Source organism: Rhinolophus ferrumequinum, chromosome 8 (assembly GCF_004115265.2).
Source record: "Rhinolophus ferrumequinum isolate MPI-CBG mRhiFer1 chromosome 8, mRhiFer1_v1.p, whole genome shotgun sequence".
NCBI lineage: Eukaryota > Metazoa > Chordata > Mammalia > Chiroptera > Rhinolophidae > Rhinolophus > Rhinolophus ferrumequinum.
In genome coordinates this window covers 44,573,964-44,599,704 of record NC_046291.1, presented here as the reverse complement: position 1 = coordinate 44,599,704, position 25,741 = coordinate 44,573,964, and the positions used below count along the sequence as shown (strand labels likewise).

General features: G+C 35.3%; 1 protein-coding gene across 1 annotated transcript in view; it reads left to right on the top strand.

The window, feature by feature from the left end:
* Positions 1 to 10,043: 10,043 nt before the first annotated feature.
* Positions 10,044 to 25,741, top strand: part of PPP1R1C (protein phosphatase 1 regulatory inhibitor subunit 1C) — a 99,948-nt gene continuing 84,250 nt past the window's right edge. The window contains exons 1-2 of the mRNA XM_033112271.1: positions 10,044 to 10,491; positions 12,185 to 12,245. Of these exons, the coding sequence (XP_032968162.1) occupies positions 10,411 to 10,491; positions 12,185 to 12,245 (142 nt within the window). The 5' untranslated portion in view covers positions 10,044 to 10,410. The remainder of the gene's footprint in view (positions 10,492 to 12,184; positions 12,246 to 25,741) is intronic.

Here is a 25,741-nt window from a genome sequence, read left to right as displayed (position 1 = left end):
GTTGTGCATGGAAACATAGTCAAACAATCAAGAATGGCTATCAATTTTTTTTTTTTAAGAGTCTACTCAGAACCAGAAGATTGGTAAATTGCAACATGAAGCCCAAAGTTGCAACCATGTTTAAAGAACTTTTTTTGTTGCTTTTTAAAAATGGAATTTAGAACAAAGAGAACATATACAAAGTACTAAATGTGTAAATACCATTTACATAGTAAGTATGGAGGTGAGCAGAGGGAGTAAGACAGAAGAGAGCATTTATCATGTTTTATAATAATAAAAAAAGGTAAAATGATGAGTGTTAATGAGCCTACTTAAGCTAATCATTTCTTGAGGTATATAAGTCAGAAGAAAAGGGATTTTTGGCAAAGTAGGTTTTTCTCTTACACTGAGAGAATACAAAACAATTGTCTTCTACAGCGATGTTCTAATGAAATATATTTCTTGAAAAACATAATATGAATATAGTTTAAATTCATATAATAATATAGCCTTGCCGACATCTATAGTGTATAAACCTTTTCGAATCACATGTATACTTAATTTAAATTTACATCCTATTTTCTCAAAAAAAGACTTTGAGTAGCTGTCAAATCAGTTATGATTAACACCAACTTCCTGTTTCTGAGGAATGATGAATTAATTTGTGGCTTACACAGACATTTGCTTCCTATATTTTCTTCCCTGTATCTTGCCTTTAAGCAATCACCTCAGTATCAGTATTTTACCCAAGGTAGGGAGACTTAGGGATAAGAGATGAAAGTTAAACCAGTCAATTATGCTACCCTGGAATATTTCTAATACAAGGTTTATATATACATGTATAGAGAGAATTTAGATTAAAAAATCATTAAAGAAAGAAAATTGGAACCAATATCTAGAGTTGATTTAAATCATGCATGTGCTGTTTGTCACACTTTCCCATAGAAATCCAAGAGATGGTTGTGAATATTAATTAAAATAATATATAAAAGACTACATTCTGAGAATATTTCTTACTTGATATGTGTTTCAGTGTTACATACATTTCAAATTGGATTCCATAGAATATTTTTGCAGGTACAAATGAGTTGAGATACTATTAACATATCAGAGAACAACCAAAAATTCAATTTAAAAAGTCTTCCCTGCTTTTTCACCTCATCACAGAGATTAGATTTCATTCTTAATGCAAATTGTAATTGGAAAAGACTCCTAGCATGCTCCTTGCATAAAGATTTGCTATCCACTCTGAGATGGAATTCTTCCAGAATTAAGATAAACCTGAAGCATCTCAATCACAACCGTACACCCAGGGTGGGACCTTCCTGGAATTTCTCTGGGGAATTCAAATTTTCTAGTTGTGCCCCAGGATTGTAAAAAACTATCTGAGACCGTCTAAGCATGAACGGATGAAAGGGGAGATGGACCAAAGCATCAGCAGAAGGTCAGTTTGGGGTTGGAAGAGGCTCCTAACCTGAGAACCACAAATCAGAATTCTATGGGGTCCCCAGCAGTCAGAATTACATTGGCAGCAGCCACTGGCTTGGACTAACCTGATTTCCCACTAGCTATACCTGAGTATCCTTTAAAACGTTACATATATTTTAAAATAAACTGCTTCACTGTCTCAGGAGTGCAGCTGTTTCCTGTCTTTTTCAGTCATTTAAAATAGTCTGTAGATAAAGATAGTACACAGAATATCTTTCCTGATATCTGTAAAATGCACGTAAGGATTTAAGAGTCTACCAGAATTTTGATGACTAGCAAGCTTGTACCTGACATCAGTCATATGAGGTCACAAGTCACTGATCTTAGGTGATTCACAAAACCCTGCCTTGAAAAATTATAAATTTAAAATTATGGGGCTAATTGATGTTGCGTGCTCTCTATGTGGTATTTGATAACAGGTTTTAAAGAAAAAAACTGGAGACATTTTAACTGGAAGTTATTTGTTGCCTGTTTTGTTTTCTTAAGAATGTTTTGTCCATTCAAGTCTCTCTTTTGCAACACATCTCAAAAAGTAAGACTGGGCAGGACTTGAAGAGAAGTTGTTCCTTCAAGTGTTCTATTCACACCAGAATGTATTTCACACTTTGCTTGATCACATTTTTGTAGACTGTAATACCATCTACATTTTGAATATTTCTTCAGAGTAGAAGACTTGAAGTTTCTTAAAGTTTAAGGAGCTTCATCTTCTGCCCTATTAATTCTCTTTCATTCATTTATTTATTTATTCATTCATACTGTTTTAATTATGTGCCAGTCAAAGTAAAGATACGTTCTGTTTGTCATCCTTAGAGAAAGAATCAACAAAGCTAAGAAAATAAGAAAAGTATAGCTGTTTTCAAGAGAATTACAAGAAAACAAAGACTCTCCTGATTTTTTCCCAATTATTGTAGCTTGTATGTATTATATATTGCATATATCAGCAAGTATATTGAAAGGCCCTTTGTAAAGTACCTGCAGTCTTTCCTGTAATATTGCTCTTATATGTAAACCTAAGAGTGGTATAAAGTGTTCTTTTGCATTTAAAAGGTAAGGTAAATTCAATCCGGGGTGTAGGCAGACGAAGCAGAGAGGAATGCTTTTGTTTGTAACTTGGCTGAAGACACAAACAGCTGGAATAAATAGTTAGGGACTCGAATGATCTGGAGACTCCTTAGCTCTGTGTCAGGCACCTTGGTAAGAATGACTGCGGGCGAGGCTCAGATGGGGCCGAAGACCTGTGCGCTTACATGTGACTTTGGCTTCTTCAGCGTGTTGGCTGATTTTTAAGCGGGAACATTCCCGAATGGAGGGACTAGAGAGTACGTTGTTGCAAGAGATTAAAGTAGAATTAGTGTGGCTTTTTATGACCCAGGCTGGGCATTCATGCAACATCACTTCCTCTGTGTTCTATTGGTTTCTGATGAGTCACTAAGAGGAGGAAAATTGGACTCTACCTTCTGGTGAGGGAGTAGTAAGAGCGCATTGCAGAAGAGTCTGTGGAATGGGTACTACGGCAACCATCTTTGCAAAATACTATCACAATCAGGCAATATAGTAAACACTTTCCATAAATTATGGCTCTGAATGCCACATCAGCCCTATGAAATGGTTATCATTTTTATTCTTATTTTAAAATTTAATTTTCACTAATTTAATGATGATAAAATATAAGGAGCATTACCACCTAGATGGCTCTTTGGCACCAACCCAAATATAAATCAAATGTAACTGATGTTTTGCTCTATATGTTCTCCTCACATTCGCTCTCTTAGTGAGTGATACCCCCATATGCTAAACTGCTTAAGCTGAAATGTTGGATCCATCATTTTTCCAACTCGCTCTTTCCTTATCGCCATCCAATTCCATTAAATAGCTATATTCTGTCCATCTCCTTCTCTCCATCTCCACTGCTACTACTTTAGTTAAGGCTTTTGTCATCTCTTGAGTAGATTTATTACGTATAACATCCTCAGCTATTCTTGCCTCTCGTTTTGACCCCTTCCGATTTATCCTCCACAGGTACCAGTGTCCATTCTAAGACTCACATCCAGTTATGATACTCTTTTACTTAAATCTCCCTAATTCTACGCACGGCCTTCATAGTAAATCCTACATTTCTTGGCATGGTATACAATGTCATCATGCCTGTCTTCTTCTAGCTCAGGGGTTGACTGAAGCCAGCTGGGTGTGAATACCATGCACACACCGTGTTAGGGCTGCTCGAGCCTGTTGCTCTGTGGAAACCACTGCCGTGTTCACAGAAGGTTACTCTATGTCACTGGAGTTGATGGCAACTTTATGGGTACGAGAACCCAGCTTTGCTAGTCCTTCTATTTTATTAAGAGAAGCTGGGTATCTTTATTTTTATGTGTTTTAAAATGTCATTTCAATTTTAAAAAGTACTGTGTAGGGAAACAAAAAATGTCTGTGGCCCAGAGTCAGCCCTCCCCCTCCTACCCTACCCAGGGCCCCTTTCCGTTTCCTTTCACCATTTATTACTATAGCACTTCTAGCTCTGTGCTGCTCACTTATTTAGGATTCTGCCTTCTTCTCAATGGTAAGTTCTTTGAAGGTTGGAACTTTATGTTCATGTTCATGTTTGTGTTCATGTTTATATCCCAGTGTTTGGCACAGAATGGGATGCTCAATAAATATTTGTTGGATGAATGAATAATATATATGAAAGCATTTTGTAAACTAGTATGCTTTTATGTAAACGCACTAATTACAATTTCTATATTTCATGTAATAATCATCTTCCCCAAATAAAAGGCAAGAAAAAGCTAAAATTAAACTATGGAAATGAGTAAAAGGGAAAGTTACCAAAACAAATGAAAAGAGGAATGGGTAAGGAATGAATCCCAAAGTCTTCTTCCCACTACACCTGTGCCTTTGCCGTACTTGAGCTAAAACTTTTTGTAACAGTCCACATGGCCTAAAATTTCAAGGGCCCCTGGTCCATATGAGGCTATGATTGACTCTGTCCCTCCATGACTCTCCTCTGCTTGGGCTGCCCAATAAACTGCTTCACCAATGGTGGCACCAACAAAGTCCCAGAGTGCCACAGGTCCCTCAAAACAGGTTCCAGCCTTACAGGAGCCTGCCCTTCCCTCTCTCTAAGGTGAACTTACTGCTCTAGTGCTCTAGCCACATGGCTGATAGGGTCTTGCAGAAAACTGTTCATGGGTTTATGGTTTTCTTTAGTGAGCCTACCTCCACAAAATAATAAACATTAAACATAGTTGAATGATGACCCAGGAAAATATTATACATTAAACAAACAGCATGCCTGTAGATAGGAGGAAAATAATCATGAGTAGTTATATAACACAGTAGCAATTCTTCAATACAACACACATTGTAAACACAGCATTAATTGATATGGGGATCCTAGAGTAAATCAAAATTGTTAGAGTTAGTGAAGACAGGAACAGGCAATCAAAAATTAAGGAACAATGTACAAGAATATGATAGGCACTAAATAAATGAATCAATCAATGATGTCAGCCTTTAAACATGGGAGTGACTGCAAGGACGCTTTTATACTTAAGAGCTGTGAGGATTCGGATTTTATTAAAACATTACAATTTCATGAGCTTCATCTGAGAAGACTTCTTATCAGTGTAGAATTTGAAAAATATGAGTTAAAATGGCATGGATGAACTTAGCAGACATTCTGAAAGAGTTAATATGGTCAACGATTTCCCTGGAAAAATTTAATTTAAATAGGTACTGGGAGACAGTACTCCACTTCATTGAGATTCGTGGTACTCGGCCACATTTTAATAGGTACACCTATTTGTCTCGATTAGATATTGGTGGTTCACTAGTAATTTGTTAAAACTAATAATGAAAGTTTTGGAGTTCTCCAACAATTTACATTAGAAACAATTGAGATAATTCTACATGATCCCAGTAATAATGTCACTCTCCCTTGCATTCTGATCAGTTTTCTTTAATGGAGGAAATGAAGTTACAGCTAGAACTGAAGGAAGGTATGAAAGGGAGTGCATCTCAAATGTGACTGTCGTCATTGGAGTGTAGAACACTGGAGTCTGAAAATCATTGTATTAGGACTAGACGTCTTTTTAATTGACACGTATTTAGACACTCTCACATGTGTCTGCTTTTGTTCATTATGGTATTTACAGCATTTAATGTAGTCCTACATATTTATATTTGTAGCTGTGCTTAATAAATATTTGCTTTTATTTTTAATGATATACAGTTAGCCAACCAAATGTTAAACAAATAGTACCTCATAAGTCTGTATATCTTTCAAGATTTGTGAACTCAAGATATTTGAAACACAGCTTTGAATAGGAAATACCTTAAAAAGTTAAAAAAAAAGAATCCTTTCCATTCCTTTCTTTTCTTTTCCTTTCCTTTCCTTTCCTTTCCTTTCCTTTCCTTTCCTTTCCTTTCCTTTCCTTTCCTTTCCTTTCCTTTCCTTTGCTTTGCTTTGCTTTGCTTTGCTTTCATTACCTTCCTTTTCCTTTCCTCTCTTACCTATTTCCACAAATAAAGCAATTATTATATGTCAGTTGAATGCAATGGACTCAATGTTTATGTTTCCCCAAAACCCATAAATTGTAATCCTAATCCCCAAATGTGGTGACGGGATTAGGAGGTGGTGCCTTGGGAGGTGATTAGGCAGAGCCCTCATGAATGGGATTAGTGTCCTTATATAAGAGACCCCAGAGAGATCCTTTGGCCCTTGTGCCATGTAGGTTACAGTGAAAAGATGCTGTCTTGGAAGCAGGTTCTTACCAGATACCAAATTTGCTGTACCTTGGTCTTGGACTTCCCAGGCTCCAGAACTGGGAGAAATAATTGTTTGTTGTTTATAAGTTCTTGGTCCCAGTAGAGCAGTATGAAAACAAGTGACAACTTAAAAATGACAATTAGCAATCATCAGATAAAGAAAAACTCTAAAACAGTCATCAGAACTATGTATCTATGGAATTTGGAGCTAGTAGGGGTAGCAAGAAATGCCAGTAGCTTCAGAGTACAATAATTGATGTTTATATAAAAGTAAAGGAAAAAGGACCAATTATGTTTGATATATCCTTTTTAAAAGGCATGAATATATTGAATGTAAGTGCCCATTAATATGTTAAAATAAAAGCAAGGTATGGTGCTTAAAAGGATGACCTATAGTTTTGAGAAAAATTCAATATATTGGAATACTGTTTCCTGACCATATTATATAAACGCAGCCTAAGTGGAGTTAGTAGCTAATAAGTGGCCAACATTTTGTTTGTTCTGTTTATGTTTAAGATAGGGTGGGAAAGGATTTGCCGTCTAGGAAGGGAGGCAAAAGGAACACATAAGAAATTGTTATAGAATAACACAAAACTACATATAATTAAAAATACTAGGAGAAGACAAAAGGGAATGATTCTTCTTGTCTAGAGACTCTGAGAGTGACTTCCTAAGGAGGTGGAATTAGAGGATAAATCCAATTTGGATAAAAGGAGGGCAGGCAGGAAAGCTTTACAGGAAGGTAGGAGAATCACAGGAAGGCTGGTGGCGGGAGAAGTGTGGCCTGTTTGGGAGTCTAGAAGAGCTGTGAAAAATAGGGTTGGATAGATATTATAAAGTAAAATTAGGAAGGGCTAAAGGCCTATTTTCCTAATGTTTTACCTTCTCAAATCACAGTATCACTTACCTTGGAGAGAGACTATAGTTATTGTTTGTTTTAGAGGCATTTTTAATATTTAATGATAGAACCCATTACTGAGAAAGACAGAAGTAAAGCTGCCTTCCTTTAAGTCAGCTTGGTGACGTAATACCCAACTCTAGATTTTTCATGCTATATTGATATCTAATTTGAAATGTAAGATCTTCTTGATTACTAGTATCCTATAATCATGCTACTTTCTTTTTTTCACATACCATGTCATTTTAAGATTTTTTTTTTTTTTTTACCATGGATCTCTTGTGATCAGAATATCCAACCACTGTAGAGATCCTAGTACTTTCTACTGACTTCTCTATGGACCCTTATATCATAGTAGCCATCGTGATTAAAAGTCCAGGTTTGAGACAAAATTGCCTGGGTTTGAATCCTGGCTCTGCCATATATTACTTGGATGACCTGGGGAAAATTATCTAAACTCTCTGGTTCTCAGTTTCTTCATTTAAAATTAGGGGTGGGGTTGGCAATAGTATCTATCTCGAAGGGTTGTCATGAGTATTAAATAATTTAAGGCAGGTAAAGCACTTACAATAGTGCCTCGTGCATATTAAGTGTCATATCAGTGTTAGCTACCATGTTTCCCTGAAAATAACACCTAAGTGGAAAAAAAGCCCTAGCATGACTTCTCAGGATGACATCCCCTGAACATAAGCCCTAATGTATCTTTTGGAGGAAACTTTAATATAAGATCTGTTCTTATTTTCGGGGAAACGGTATATTATCTCTAACAGGGAGAAAAATGTACACCTAATATTTAGTATACCAATACTCCCCATAAAAACACGTTAAAATTTTTAGATTATTTCACATTTAAGTTGCATTTTAAGTGATTCTTAGAATAAGAATTTAGCTTTAAAAGGAGCTTCAGTAGAGGTATACTGTAGAGATACACTGGGTGCTTTGCCAACATAGAAGAGATGGTTCTAAACCCAATGTGGGTAGTAGTAAACCTATAAAAGCCTCCTAGAGGTGAGAATACTCCGCTGTGTCCCGAAGGAGGCACAGGAGTTACCCTGGTAAGGAAGAAGATTAAAGGGTCCTACTCTAGATAGTCTCTTTCCAATATTACTCTGGTCAAACTATTCAAATTAGAACAATTAGTTAATGAGAATCATTTTGTTGATACTTATTCCAATGCATACATAGAATTTCACTTTATCACCTATGTTCCTTCCTAACTGGTATCAAATTATTCCTTATAGGTAGAGATTGAGGTTAAAATATATATCTTCAAGACTTTTGAAAAATCGAATTGAAGGAAAAATAACAGCTATTTTTGAGTGGTTATCATGTGCTGACCTTGTAATGAGCTCTTTTTAAGAATTAATGTGTCTAAACCTCACAAGTAGTAAGTTCTCTAACTGCCTAAGGTAACAAACTGAATAAGTAGCAGAGTCATGGTTTGAACTAGCAGCTACCAAGTGCACACTCTTGATTACTACGCTAAAATATTTTGGATTATTTGCTCACTAGAAATACTTTCTTATTTTCCTTTTATATAATTTGAAGAAATATTCAGAGAAACAACTTCATTAATGATATTAATCCATATATTTTTAGGGCCTTTCTAAACTGTTATACATAATGTAATTTATAAGTTTCCCTTCAACACTACAAGGATGAACCCATCACAAAATTTCTTGCTGATCAGTACTTTTCTGCAACTGAAAGTGCTTTCACATCCACATCTTCGTCTGCTTTTTTCCCTAGTGGGTATAGAAATCTACTTGAATAATGCATACTACTTTCTATATTCTTTCAACGGAACGTTGCATACTTAAGTCATTAAGATGGATTCCTGGTATACACTCAGACTTTTTTTTTTAAAGAAAACTTTATTTGTAAATAACTGGAATAGTAGTTAATGTCTAAATATATCATATAAATCCAAAACCATATAAGAAATCTAGTATTCATCGAACAATATAGTTCAAATATGGAAGTAGAGAACTCAAGTTCTTTCTTCCATTAAAGCTGCTTCATTTTCAGGCTTCCTTCACAAAAGGAGATCAATGCATCTGACTATGCTATTGCCTCCCCTTTCACGTTCACAGATGTGGAGATCAGGCAGTATTTCTCTCTACCTTTATCACCAGACAATAAAACCATCATCCTCTATCATTCTAGAGATCACTCTTTTTAATGCTTTTCTTTGGTCAAGTTTTTATCTTCACATGTATCCCCACTATTGACAACAAATCACAATGTTGGATACCATTATTTTTCCACTAATGTTTTCTTGTCACTTCTGTATTCTTCCAAACAAGAGGATATAACCAGGTCCACCAGGAAATAAAATAGAGGTTATTGCAGCAGCAGTGACTTCCAAGCTGTTTGCCAAATTTAGCTGTCCAATACTTTCCACTCTAATGAAAACTGTGCACTACAATGATAGAATGTTGGAATAGAACACGAGCTTAAAGGTCATTGAGTTCAACCCCTTGTTTTTCTGATGAAGGTATGAGGGCCTAGATATAGCCTGTGATTTGCTTGAGGCCACACAGCTTGTTAATGGAAGAGACGGAACTTGAACTAAGATCTGCTGGGCTGGTGGCAGTGCTGTTCTCACTACACCAGAGATGCTCTGCCTGCTATGATCAGTCTTACCTCGCCAGATCTTACAGCATAAATATAGCAAATATTATTGGTTGTGGCTTACCCTCTGTGGCCATCTATCTATTTGGTGCCTGAATATAAAGTAGCAAAGGTGTCTGAATTATAAGTTGCTACAGGAGAAATGAAATGATTCCATGCCCAAACCCTACCCCCAACTCTAAAAACTTCCTGCTTTATGCTCATCAATAATGAATGGCCCATCTCTGCAATACTCAGAGGGAGCTTACATTGCACTTTTGAGCAGCCGGTTAGTAATACACTGTGGATAGAGCCTTTCTTTCAAATCCCAGGGCAGTGGGTCCTTCAAGGCTAGCATTGCATTTTCAATTAGTTGCTGAGTGAATGTTTGGCATGCGTATTCGTGAAGAGGCACACAGTTAGCTTATTGTTCCTTTCTGTATTGTGTTGAGAAGGTCCTCAGGACTGGTGGGGGGGATAGGCCAGCCAGGCATCACTGTGGATGAGGAAGAGGGAGTTACTCAGACCCCAGCACCTTCACTTGCTTGCTCTGGAATTACAGCTATTTATTACAAAGCGCTCTGCGTGGCTGGGTGGAGTGTGCCTGAGGAAACACATCCCAGACACCACCGAGCCCTTCACATCTCTGACTAATTCTTATCATTATCATGGAGCCCAACAGTCCCAAAAAGATACAATTTGCTGTGCCTTTATTCCAGAGTCAGATTGCACCCGAAGCAGCAGAGCAGGTAAGTGGAATTGGGTGGGGACCAGTAATACGGAGATTCATTCTTGCTATTAAATGAAAGATTTTCTACCGCTTGCATTTGCCTGACTTTGTGGCTTTCCAGGATATGTGAATGAGAAATAAGTTGGTTTCCATATGTATTTGTATTTGAGTTGCACTGGGGAAACTATTGTTAAAATGCAGTACTTCATGTGATACAAAATTAGCACCTATAGGGAAAATGTGGTTATATTAGCAATTCAGACTTGGATCCAAAAATCTGTTTGCTTTGGCTTAGTAAAATAACAGGTTCAACATCTAAAGAAACCTTAAAAATTCTCAAAATTAGGAACCTTTTATTTCATTATTTATAAAATGAAAAGATTCATTTAACAATGAAAGCATTAAATCTTGGAATAATTTCAGATTTTAGATTTAATATCTTTAATTGTTTTCACTGTGTATCCAAAGCAGTAATTGTAAGTATATGGAATATATGATAGGTAGGGTTTGTAGGTATATGTATAATTTTGAAAACATTTTATTCAGATATTAAAAATTATATTTTAACATCTCCTGGATTCCCTTTCCATGTCTAATATGTCTACATATCTGTATTTCTCTCTTTATCTCTGTCTCCCTCGTATAATCGGTTTACATCTGTATCATCTTTCATATTCAGATTTACATAGATTCTTCATGCAATGGAACCACTTAAAAGATCATTTGTGGTACAATTACAGCAGAGGAAAGGCAAAAACAAAGAAGTTTATGGGGTCATCAATCTAATTCATTAATTTCTTAAAGCCTAAATCATCCTTGAATTCTTTTCCTAATATTATACACAGTCTTAAAAATAATTATTAAATCTGAGACGTGACTTTCTAGGATGTTTTGATAACCTGAAGCAGATTCACCCAGACTCAGGCCAGATAAATAGAGCCTTGAACATGTGTCTATGTTGAATGGGGTATTGGTTCTATCCTGGACATGATATCATTGGTAAATTTTACCTACTAACCTACTGACACATACTGTAGGAATTCACTTATATATTTAAGGAATCAAGGACACATTCGAGATTCTAATCATAATATGCTCCTTGCACTCTTAAATTAAGAAAGAAAAACACACACACACACACACAGCAAACCTATTAGTTGTAAAAAAATTACACACTTTCATGAGATCCATATGCACCCTTTATTTGTTGATTTGTTCTAAATACTATAGTCAAAAATAAGAAAAGCTTATAATATTAATTTAAATTAAGAACAAATGCTGTTAAATTTAACCTGCTAGAAATTTGAGTTTTCTAAGCTTTCCTTATTTTGAAATAAGACGCTTTCTCATCTTGATAGCATCATTGATATTATGAGGCTTCAAGAGAGCCATTAAAATGAGCAAGTCATTTCTGTACCTGCTGTGTGTTAATGTGTATTAATTTTCAGTGGCATCATTTGATGATATACGACTTTTTTTTTTCCTGTGGAAATGTAGCTTTTTGGTAAAAAAAAAAAGTGATATCTGACAGTTCTGCTATCTAGCTTTCTAGTATTCAAAATAAAATTAGTGAGCACATACTGTGTACCCTGAGATATTTACTTTTGTATGTTGGGAAAAGGTGAGGACGGGACAGCTTTATAAGTTGTAGTGTAACCTGGAGCCGTGTGTGACCATCATTGACCTTCGCTGGGCCTTTGATTTTTTCACAGATCAGGAAACGAAGACCTACACCGGCATCACTTGTGATTCTCAATGAACATAACCCCCCAGGTAAAGAAGCATGATGTGTTTCACGCTAATAGAATTGTTTGAAGAACATCAAAGAGCATGTCATTGCAAAAAGATTTCAATTCAGGAATTCAGTTAGCGGTCATCTAACAAGCTAGTCTATAAAATAGAGCATACACAAAACCAGAAATAAATATTATAGGAACTGTCTCAGCCAATAGCCTGCTTTGTCTCTAGAATGACACGTCGGTGATGATATGCCATGAAATGTTTTGTTCGCATACGCTGGCATGTGCTCAGATGTTTGTATAGAACCTGGTTCAGTGCTTATTAATGAGGCTGGTGGAAAGTTGTTTAATTAGGTTTCAAAGTTCAAATTACAGCCCTAGAGATGCTTATATTTTTACAGATTAGGTTTTTTTTTTATTTATGAAAGGTTATTATGGGGTGGGCATTGAGCCAGCATTGGCTACAGCTTTGTTGCTGATGTCATCTCTGAATAATGCAATTGACAAGTAACCAGATCAATTTTCATCACTGTCCATTTGAGAGCCATTCTGAAGGGTTACATCCATTTGTTGAGGTTTCATTTTCCATTTCCCGTAAAAAGTAAAGCTGTGCTATTATTCTTGATAAAGGACTATAATCTGTAATACAAAAACATTATTTACTTATTGAATGGGTGATTTTCATCTCACATTTTAAGTGCTGTTTCTAGAAATACAAGTAAGACAGCAAAGGTCATGGTATTAATTTGTAACCAGGCAGGATTTGGTGTTGGATTTTTGCAGGTATAAGCAATAAGGGTGAACAAAAGGAGTATGAATAGTTGAAACATTATAAGTCTAAATATAGGTTGTAGTAAATGATCCATTTTAAGAATCCCAGGGAAAAATAGTCTGACTTTTTCAGATTCCTTTCTAATTAGAGAAACATATATACAAAAAGAAAGTAAAATTCTAGAAGAATATTCATCACTAACCTAAATACAGGAAGATGTTCACCTGATGGGAAACAAATAAGCACATTTATTCTTGCTGAAAACAAAGAATTATAATATGATTATGTGTCTTTAAAGTGCTATGGCATTTAAAAATAATTTTCAAATATATTATCTCAATCAATGTTAACTTATATTGGGATGATAAAAGGTGCAAATGCTTTGCACTTAAAGTTTACAGATAAATAAAAGTAAGTAAACATAATAATGAAATCTCAGAATGGAGATAATTTTATAGTAATTTTTTATCAATGCCTTTTCTCATAGTGACAGATTTTTCTACGATGTCCTAGAATTTACCTCCCTACGTCAACCTTGAAAAGGTTGCCCAACTTGATTTCTAGGTGTCCTTCAATCTGTTAAAGAGCAGCTTTCAGACTTCTTTGGGCATTGTTACTCTTTGAATATAGTGACGCCATATAAGTGACCTTTATGGCTCTCATTTGAGCTCGCCAAATAGTAACTACTGTTTCTTGAATGCCAAATATGTGTCATTTACAGTTGAGGAAAGTGAGTATCAGACAGGTGAAGTGATTTCTGTGGAAGTTATTCCACTAGAAGTGACAGGTTACACAAAAACAGATAATTCTGATTCTAAAGCCCACACATTTCCTCTGGCCCTGCAAATTTCAGTTTGCATTATATACTGAAAGTTCTGTAAAGGTGACTAGGCATTCAGGTCTTATCGACAAGCAAACCCAAACTTTAAATAAGTCCTTTGTCTAGACCACTTCATTTAGCAGATATGGGTTTATATTAAAATATCCCTGTGAACCAAATTTAGATTTTCTTTAGAAGCCTTTTTCTTACCAGACCTCCTAATCACTAGGTGGCATTGGCCTATTTCCCTATTGACTCCATCCTTTTCTCAGTTTATATGCACCATAGCTAGACGATTCAGTTCCTCTCTATACGTCTCTGGTGCCTTTTGAGCTGCTGCCCCAGCGCTAGAGTTCAGAGCGAACGAGTCTGTCCGTGAGTCTGTGGTTGGGGACTTTAAGACGAACACCTGGGAATCCTGTCTTATTCAACCACTATCTCTGCTGTTTTTCTTTTCTTTTCTTTTCTTTTTCTAAAGTGAATACATTTTTATTTAAGGAATTCCTCATGTTGTGTGTGATTCCTTCCACTGCCTTAGTTCCTGAGTTTGAGTCTTAATCCCTTTTAAGTATAATTTTTGCTCAATCCACAGTTGTCATATCAGTAAGTCCACAATTCTTTTAGTTGGGCTTCTTTGATCTTCACTCGAATATGGACATACTTCAAAAATTCCCCACCTATAATCATTGGGATCCAATTTCTTCCAGCAATTTACTTTAGGGCCACAGTTGGGGTCAGAGTAGATGGATCTGCCTGGTTCTTAATTTCAGAAACACTCTTACATGATTAAGTTCAAATCATATTCTCTCCTACAGAGAAAATACCAAATAAAAGATTGACAAGTATGTGATTAAAAACTAAAATCTACAGACCTATATTCAGTTTTCACAGCCAAAAGTTGTGGAGACTTCTCTTCCTGGCACTGAAACCGTGGGCTGGAAAGCCTGGTGTGGGGCTGGGATCCCAGAGTCCTCCAGGGGGACTTCAGCAGCCAAGATATACCTGATTTTTAACTGCCACATGTGGGTGTGGGCCCAGCCCATTCTGCATCTCCACTTCTACCAGTCTCCACATAGCTTCTTTTTTATATCCTTAAATATAGGACTTCTGTTCAGCTAGACTTTAGGCGATTCTCAATGATGGTTGTTCTGTAGTTTAGTTGTAATTTTGATGTGGTTGTGAGAGGAGGAAACCACAGCATTTATCTGCTCTACCCTCTTGACCAGGACACAACAATTCTTTATGTTCCAAATATTATCTGAACACTCTATCAAACAAAACAAAATAAATTACAGCAATAACAATAAACCTCGTTAAGTGTTAAATGACCTTTTTTAAGCACTTGTTCCTTCTAGTTCTCAAAAGCAATACGTTCTTTGACAAATGAAAATTGATTGCAGCTTTAAATCCTGGCAAACTAAATAAATCTCTTTAATTTATTGAAATTGCCCAGGAAACAAGTGAGTGCTCTTGGAATCTCCTATCATTAACACTGCTTACAATCCCTGAAAATCTTTCTTTATTGTCAATTAATGAAGCAAAGAAAATTAAATTTTCCATATAGAGACATAACTAACAAACCCTTTTGATTCATATGATTAGATCGATGTATTGCAGTCATTGATACATGATTAGAAATAGCTTACTTTCTTTTAACCTTTTCAAGAGTTTGCAGAAAGTCAATTATAAAAAAATATTTAAAAGAATAATTTAATTTTTAATTTAGCAATACATATACATTCTGTCTGTACTTGATAGAGGAGAAATAGAACAGAAAGATATTTCAACATGTAAATCCAGATTGTTTGTTTACCAGTTCATCTATGCTGTTATAAACACATTGATGATGTAGGCACCTGATTGGTAGGGCTCTAGGGGCAGCAAAATGTCCCATCAGTCCCTTTCTAAACAGTAGTCTAGAATTCTTAGCAGTAGAAGCACTAAGGAGACATATATACATATAACCTGTTAAGGATATATGACTCTCTAGCATAGTTTAATGCAAAGTATTGGGAAACAGGACTAAAAACTTTAAATTGAAGGATTCATGCCTAAAAATATTTAAGAGTAAATGGTGTGTCTTTATGATGGAGCAGGCAGAAACTATATGTTTGCATCTAGGAATGACTGTAAATATCCAGAAGGTACTAAACAGATAGTGGAAACTTGATAGTGGGGGTAGAGACGTACGAAAGAAAACTTTCATTATTTTCAAATGTTTTCTGGGGCTACTAATGCGAGTGACCTCTTAGCAAACTGCTTATCTTTCTGTATTTTCAGTTCATCTTCTGATTAAGGGCCTATTTATAGTCAGCTCTCTGAGGCTATACAGTAGATCCTTACTGTCTATTCTTGTACTGTGTTCTGTTGGCTTTCACTCTTGGATAATCTGTAGTTAACTAGTTTGGTTCCTAAATTTTTAATTAGAGGGAGGACTACGCATAAATCCTCTCCATTTAGAAGTAAATGGCAATGCCACTTCCTGCAATTTATTTCATCACATTTAGAGACTTACTTAAACACTACTTGTCTTTATGTAGACTTATGAGAAGACTATATATTTGCTAACCAGTATTAGAAATCTAGAACTGGAAAAGTACTTCAGAAAATATCTAATCTAACCACATATCTTTATGAAACATACATAAATCAACCCAAATCCCAGAAACTCACTCCATTTGTATATCTCAGAAAAGAATTCATAGTTACCCGTAGTTTTCAATACAGATCCAGTAATTTTAGATGTTAGAAAATACACTATCTTATACCAAACTTGAGTAATGTTCCATTTTATTCTGAAGTAACTCTTTATTTACTCTTTTCAGTATAAGTTTATTTATTCACCTTTTTAAATATATAAAAGAATTCTTGATTATTTTATTTTCTGGATTGAATAGTTCCAGGCCCCTATAAGGCTTTAATGAACTACATTCAAATTCTCCTTGCCTGTCGGCCTTTGAAGCCCAGAGCTCTACACAATCTCCCAGTAAAAAGCCAGCCTAGACCAGGTTTTTCTGAATATTAAAGTTTGTGGCATCCATTTTTTCCCACTTACTGTTAAGCCAAGGCTATATGGTTACAATTAAATTTAATGGACCTGATGCCTATTAAACATGAGTGAACCATAAGGGGCCGGGAGCTCAGTGAAGATTTAGGTAAATACCCAGAGTTTTGGCATCATTTCAAACCTTGTACATATAAAAATTGGGACCAGAAATGTAATGTAAAATCGTTTGGGGGCGATATTTATGGAACTTTCCATCACAGCCAAATTTTAGGGAGACTGACTTTCTCTTTGACACTTTTAGCTCCAAGTATGCTTAGAAATGAGGAATAAAAACAAAAGCATTTTCTCACATGGGTCAGGATCCTAAAACTTAGTTAATATGAAACATATGAATTAAATATCACACTTTTCTCCCTTCAACCTTGATAGTAAGTCTGTTTAGTAGAGAGAACTGGGATTTCCAATTGATAGAGCTATTCAGCTCCACAAACTGAAAAATGAGCCACAGTCCATTCTGGATGTAGCATATGATTTTCTAAAGGTGGCTTGCATTTTTGGACTTTGACACTAAGTTAACTAATGAGATTTTGAAGGCTCTGGATTTGTAATTCTGAGACATTGGATAAGAGCTAGAGAATATTGCTGGACCTACACGGCCTTGTTCAAAACAGAGGGGCTCCAAGAGCTTCTGATGATGGAGGTTTTGCAGGGTCATCAAAGTTAAAGTGGAAATTTCTTTCCAGTGTTAATGCATTTATATGCACACAATCTCTTTTCATGGAGACATTTTAGGTTACAAAATGAATCAATTGTGGTCAAAAAGCAGTGGGCACCTTGAGTGCAAGCTCCAGATATCACACTGAGGATTTTCCTGGGATTCTGAAGGATCCGTAAGACATTATCAGCCTAGACCTGGAGAAGCCTGTTACGGCCAGGGCCCTCCAATCAAATATATTCAAGTATAAGCTGTCCTGGACCTACAGTCCACACAGTTTTGTTTCATTTTAGGTTTTCTCATCTCTGAGAATGTGGTTGTAATTCATTGCAATCCACAATCTTTGTTGATTGTTTAGCATTTATATTGCCTTCTCAGTATTAATGACAGTCCAAAACAAAAAAGGTCCAATATTTGAAGACCATTCAAGAGTTAACCAATATTGATTTCTAAGAAATTGTCAGAAAAAAACAATTATTTCCCCAGCATTTATTTCTATGAGTTATTAAATGCCAAACCATGCTGAATGATTTAAAGACAAATGATGCATGTAATTTTCAGAGATTCATGTTCTGTACCATTGATTGACTTATTTTTTAAATAAATATTCAGTCTGTGCAGCCAAATAGTCCAATAATTAATTAAGAGCTAAAGATGTTGTTCTAGTTCTTAGTAATGTAAAAATTTATTATACTATAACTGTTCAAAGGAAGTAGTGTAATCTTCAAATTAAATGAAAGAAAATGAAAGGGCAAATTATAAAACTATGAAATAGTTCTACTTTATTTCAGCAAGATCGCTACTTTTGCTCACTTTGAATAATAGCCTATTCTGCTTGCCCTTTATGTTGATTTTAATTAGAAATAACTTAGTGAAATATGAAAGAATGGTTGCAAGGTCAATTCACTTCATTTTTCTTGGTTTTTGTTTCCCCACTTGTAGTGAATATAACATGAAAATAACTCTAAGAAACTTTTGCATGATGCAGAGAGGCAGAGTTTGTAATAGGTAAAGCACTGACTTGGGATTAAGCCAGGGTTTGAATTTCAACTTTGCCAGTGGTGAGACACTGGGTGTGTACTTAACCTCTATGAACTTGGCTTTCTCCTTTCTTAAATAGAATATTGAGGTGTAAGACAATGCATAGACAGCATAATGCCGGAACCAAGTAGATACTGAAGACATGCAATCCCCTGCATCACTATACCCATGCTGAGAAAAGCTGAGTTCTCCTAAAACCTGCATTTCTTATCAGAAGATGGCCCAGCTCTTTTCCAATCCTAACTGGACAGTATCAGTGTCCCCAAGAGATGGGAGTTCTTGATAAAAGAAAAGATGTACCATACCTCCTAATTCATCAGGATAAGAATATACAATTAAGGAATTGTTATGTATCTTATACTGTGGTATTTGTTCAACTGAACATGTCTTGTTTACCAATATAATTTCCATGAAATCTGAGTCCTTAGAATTTTTAAAATAAATATGCTACTGATGTCTATTCAAACATGCTACTAATGAAAATACTATTACTAGCATTAGAGATCTTTGTGGCAAATTTGTATTTGACCAAAAATGAATTTCATATTCTAGTATTATGTGCAAAGAAAGAAGGTTGAATATTGAATATAAAAATCCTTTAGAGATATCTATCAAATACTCATTTTGATTGCTCACATTTGATTTCACTTCATTTGTTCTCTCTTCCTTCCATACATCATCCCTGTGCTATATTCTGGCCAAGTTTTCTCTCTTAGTTTCCTTCTTTTGTTTCTTTGCCAGCTCTTAAGATTTAGTCTAGACTGGCTCATTTGTGTAAATCTGTTTCCATGTTTTCCACCTGTTTCTCTTATTTAAATTGCAGCATGAGATTAATATCAATTTCAGAAGTTTTCCTTGACTAATCTGATCCATTGTCTGGCTTTATTATTCCCATACTCTCCTCCCACCTCCAACTCTTGAAGCTATTTATTGGTTTATACATTTAATTCAATTCATTAAGTATTTATTGAGTTCTTATTCTAAATCTTCTAGGAACATATACATCTAGGTAACAGAATAATACATCTTGATGAACTAGGATACAATTATAATAATAGAAATCCCAATTGCTTAGACCATAAGATTAATTCTGGCCAAGCCATAGACGGACTTATTTATTATGTTTATTAGTCTATAAAACATTTGTATGACTTATTTTGATCTTTTGGCTTTATGCTTTTAATGATTGGGGTCAGAGCTAAATTTTTACTATTCATTCCAAACTAATAACGTAGATATATCTATTCAAACTAGTAGAGTGAATATCTAGTAGAGTAAATATTAGATGCCATGGGTTATTAAATTTAAATTAATAAAAAATAGATACTCAAATGAAATGGCAATCATCAAATTTTGGGGGGTACCTAAGCAGATTAAGGCACAGTGTTAACTCTTCTAGGGGACAAAATAAGTAAGCTACCATTTCTACCCTCATGGAAAAACATATCTGAGACATATCTGTAACACATGTATATTGATAGTAAAACCAACAGCATGTGGCAAAAATAAAAAATATATTTCAATTCAGTACAGAAATGTCTATTCCAGGATATTTTGTGGGGATTAGATCATAATGTTGTAAAGCACAGTACAAAGACTAGATGCATTATAGTGGCAACTATTATTTTGGAGAAGCAGGCATGTAGTACCTATAAGTAGAGGCACTGGAATCACTCAGGCCTAGATAGGGATCTCAGATTTTCTAGTCATGACTTTGACCAAGTAGTGATCTGACATTGTTCCAGAAATTCTAGACACAATTTCATACCAGAATTTACCAGGAGCTTAAACTAAATTGTCTCTGGAGCCCAGTCAGGTGACATATATGAATGCCTGTGTTCTGTGTAGGACATTGTAATGGGGACTGTGGCTACTTGTAGGATGCAAGCTCCATTCTAAGCTTTTTAGTTAAACAAACAGACATAACTACAAAGAAGGAAAGAAAAAAACAACACTGTGAAAGATGGTAAGTAGTAAGATTTTAGAGATGCTGGAAAACATCTCCCTAAATCAGTTTCTATACTTCCTGGAAATCTACCTGTAAAGTTGTTATTACTGTTACTATACTCTTTCTTCTATAATGCATGTACTCTGACCAGACATAACACACTGTCTCTGAAAATTTAGAAAATTAATTTCGCTGGAGCTCAGAAGGAACCTTAAAAGCCTAAGATGGAGGGAGAGAAATATCCTGGCTCAAATGTCCCGGTCCTAGCTGTGAAGATTAGGGACCATAGAATTCATTTCCTCCCTCCTGGTCTGTTTGCTGTCATTGCCTTCTCCGTGCTATGGCCCCTTCGGGTCTTCCCTCATGTTTTAGGGGCACCCAGCACATGTCGGGAAATGTTACATCTATATCTATGAGTATTCTCCGTGCTATGGTTAGAAGATTATCTTTGAATTTAATTCAGTGACTTTGTATTAAAGTAATTAGATATGGAGACAATTATAGTGCTTAACAAAGCTGTTTGTGAAATAAGTTGCCAAAATCTACATCGTTAAAGGGAGATATATTGGCTGTCTGGTTAGAATACAATTACAGTTCGACCTTGGCAATAATGCTGAGAAAAAAATTCTATACGAACTAAAAAGCTAGGGAATTTGTAATCTTTTTTTCTTTTTCTTTTTTCATTCTCTGGGAGCAATTTCCATTATTATGGGAAATAATTTTCAGAATCACATTATTATGGGAAATAATTTTCAGAATCACTCTCTTTACTATAAATACATATTGATTTTGACCTGCTTGTAAAAATAGAACTGAATACACAAAATAGAAGAACAAAAACAACAGTTATATTAGAATAATTTGTCTCCATGATGCAACATTATTTTATGCTTTTTCTCCTATCTGATGTAGAACAAACTATTAGAAAACATATACACATATGTACATGCACAAATATGTACAAATGCGTATATAATTCCAATACCGAACTATGTGTAAAAATATCACAGGTTATTTACCAATGCAATAAAATCCACTTCCACTAAGTGATCCGACTTACAAAAAGACCAGGGCATATCAAAATATCTAGAAAAGCTTTGTGGATTCAGGTTATAAATGGAATAAAGCTAATAATAATTATTTAAATTCTAACCTTTTGAATTTAAAACCAATATATCAAAAAACTAATCACATTGTTTGAAAACCATAAGTAAAAACATCAAAATTATTGGCCTAGATTCAAATGTGAGATTTAGTAAATTATTTTTTTAAAAAAATCAGAAGAGTATTTTTAAAAAATAAGTTACATTTATTAAATTTTAATTGCTTTAAGACTATCTTCTCATTTGGGTGTGATTTCTATGCCCATCTTTATAATTCATGAATACAAGAAGTATTATAATTAGATATAGAAAGGGGGCTCCTCCTTTACCACCCGAAAGTCAATGTCTAACTGAAATGTGTCACCAATTTGAACTCAACATTTTAACTTTTGACCTCAGCATTCCTGTTATTGGTATCGCCACTCTTCTAATTGCTGAACCACACAACCTTGGAATCTTCTCTGTCTCTCTCTCTCTCTCTCTCTCTCTCTCTCTCTCTCTCTCTCTCTCTCTGTCCTTCCCTCCTTCCGTCCCTCCCAGTAAATCTTTTCTGCTGAATCTATTATACAGGTTGAATCTATACCTCTTTATTTTTATTGCTTCTCGTCAGTCTACGATACTTATTGCTTTACTCAAAAATCACACAATGACTTCTAAATAGCTTTTCCATGACTTTAACACTGGGAGTTGGTTTTGTGTAGAGCTAAGAGCCCTAACCTTAGAATCAGTGAACGTGGCATGAGGAAATCAAATCACGGCATGACTGTCAATGTCTTAGTTTTAGTTTTAGCTTCCAGTTCCACGAAGCACAGATCATGGTAACTCCAACATTGATGGACCTGCTGTAATCAAACAAGATGATGTACGCTAGCAACACTACTGATAGTAGACTTGTTCTTTCCCCACTCTGGTTTATGTGAGAGGCTTTGGCAGGCTTAATTATACGATGGGTGATTGACTAGGGCAGCTTTACTTTTCCTAATTGATTTGTTATGACCTCTAATTTGTAGCCTATAATTTACCTGTACTAGCTTTCAATTAGTTATGATAAGGCACAGGAGACCTTCTCCTGAAGAGCTCATATATTTCATCATAATCTGCACATCATTCCTATTTCTTGCTTTAAGTCAGTCATTTCCTCCATAGTCTATGGAACCTTTATTACACAAATTGTTGATAATTATACTATAGCTGAGATTTAATTAAAGGAAAGCAACGAACAGAGCAAAGAAAAATAATTGTGTTAGATTATGGTTAACATTACTGCTTTATAATTTCTTTTCTATTTCCTTCTTTATTTTTGGCTGAGGGATCTAAAGCTGAACACAGGAAGCTTGTTCATTTGCCATAGGTACCTTCCTATTGAAAATAACTTTTCCATAGGCACAGGGATTTTGGATCAAGCAGGACAGACTCAGGCTGGATTTGTTTTCCAAAGCACTCCAAGCATTATCCACCCCACCCCCCCTTCATGGATCCTAAATACTGACCACTTGCCTTAGTGATTAAAAGATTTGTAAGAAATAATGCCAGAGGCCCACTTACCATCACATTTCACTGGGGAAAAAAATACCGTGAATGATTGAGCTAAAACGGCTCATCTCAAATTCTACCACAGGTCATTTTACTTGGTGAATAGCCCAGAATTCCTGCTTTACTCAGCCAATGAAGGGCACTTTTTGCTTAAAATCTTGGAGGTGGTCAAAGATATTATCATACCCTAGTTCTATGGTTCTCAGCCATCACTGGAATCAAGGCCAACAGAGCTGTACAGTTTATATGGACAATTATAGTATAAGGATCATGCTCAAAATACATTTTGATGTACATTTAGGGCCTAAAAAAATCTTTAAGTTATAAATAAAACAATTTTAAAAACCATGTAAACTCAAAAACAAATTTAAAGGATTAATAGTAATGTATCTTGCCTTTGTTAGTTTTGTGACTTGCAAATCTATTTCACCTATAATATACATCCTCAACAACACTGTGAGATAAATGTTATCACCTGTTTTACAGAAGGAGGGGGATAGGTGAGCTGCTCAAGGTCAAAGAAGCTAGTAAGTTAGTACGTCTGAAACTTAAACATAGGTTGTCTATCCAAGGTCAATGCAATTCCTACTACATTAATAACATTTTTCACTGCAAATAAGCAACATCACACTCTTGCTATTTCAGTCTGTCTTCTTTGTGAAAATAATTATAAGCGAGTCCCTCATTATAGCTTGGCCAAGTGAAGTTCTGTTTGATGAGATACCAGAATGTACTTCTTTCCAGTCTAATGTAAGTGACTTTGTTTTGGAGTGGCAATTCTATTCCGTTTTCTTTTTCTTTTCTTTGATATTTTATTAGATAAGAGGACTTTAGGGTTTTTAATACTAGATTTTTTTACTATATAGACAAAAATTCAGATAGCCAAACAGAAAAATAAATCTCATGCATTCTTTCATTTTCAGAGTTAGACGCTGTTATTTATTCATGTCTGTATTTGCCTACCTATATATCTACACATATTAAAACAATCATTGTCTTGGCTTATAATATTAGTTTCAAGGCTAACAGTTTACATTTGGATTCTAGTCAACCCAGAAAATGAATGATTTGTATACATACTGGGATGTCATTTTCTCTTCCCATCTACTGTAGTTCTTATCCTCCTAGACTCAGATCAAATTCCCCTTTCTCCATTAAACCTTCATCAACCACTCCAGCTGGAAGGCTATAACTGCAGTAGTAGTAAAAAGTCACTGGATCCATTAACTCATTTGCTCTGTTTGTCGATGACTTTCTGTCACCAAGTAATGCCCTGAAGGAATGGATTATAGGATTATTAAATTTTGATGTGAGTTGGAAGAAGAAATATTGGGTAATAAGTCCCTTCTATTGTATCAGGCTTTAGTTAAGTCCTGTGTGTAGCAGGGCTGTGGAATAGGGCTCTAAGGATCTGGGAGAGTGACTAGAAGAAAACTTTACTATAGGAGGAAAATAGAGACCACTTAAAATCAACATGATTATTTCACAAGGTTTATCGTTGTCCTCACATCTCACAAGTACCTACAAAGGATAACCCACTGAATCTTCACGAGTTCTTACATTAAGTATTTATGAGAGTAATTTAAAGTATTTTGCAGCACAACATGCAGGATGAGAAAAGTTCTTGGGGTCATCTTAGCAGGGATAAATTTTAGAAGTGAGGACTTGAGCTGGTTGTTTCATTGTTTTAGTATAGACATGCTCTGAATTAAGTACCACAGACAGCTAGTGACTGTGGATACATAGACAATTTTGCATAACAATGATTTTGGGACTTCTTATCTTCCATAGGACGATGTAAACCCTGAGCACGTTTGTCTAATGCCCAATTTTATTCTTGTACTGTCTTTAAATTATTTGAATCTGATTTTGAAATGTCAATAAATTGGTGATGATGGAAAACAATATAATCAGTTTGGCTGCTTTCTTACAAGAATATAGGAGTTCAAGAGTTTAGTTCAGTATCATCCTACAGCAGCTGCATCTACCCCTCCAATGACCGTATACTTTCTTTCTATGGTGACAAGCACATGGGCCCAGATAAATAGGGCCTGGGTTTTCTTTTCATTTCCTTTGAATTGGGAAGTAAACATTTTACTCAGTAATTTTCTCAAACTATTTCCTTTTCTTAGCAATAAGCTATTAGGTAATACTAGTAACCTGTAGTCAATACTGAAAATCGAATAGGTCTTTTCTTATCTAAGTATTTAAAATTATAAACTTTACACAAAAATCTATTTGATTTGGTTTGCATGTAAGATTTCTACGTAAGTGGAACTTAATAACTGTAGGAGAAAAAATTTTAGAGTGGACCTTGTACCTTATCTTTCCTTGCCCTCACTTTGTACACAAGGAAACCATAGAAACAACTTACTTTGACCCCACTGAATTATTTGCAAGCATATCTACATATAGCTTCACATTGCAACATTCAGCTGCTTTATTATTTTCTGACTGAGTTAAGATTGTGTTCTATGTTTTCTGTTATCTGGGTACTTATTAACATGTCTATTATTATGGACATACTGCTGGTATATTACATAAAAACAAGCTCATTGCAGGCATCAGCTCCACTTCTTTATTTCTAACTT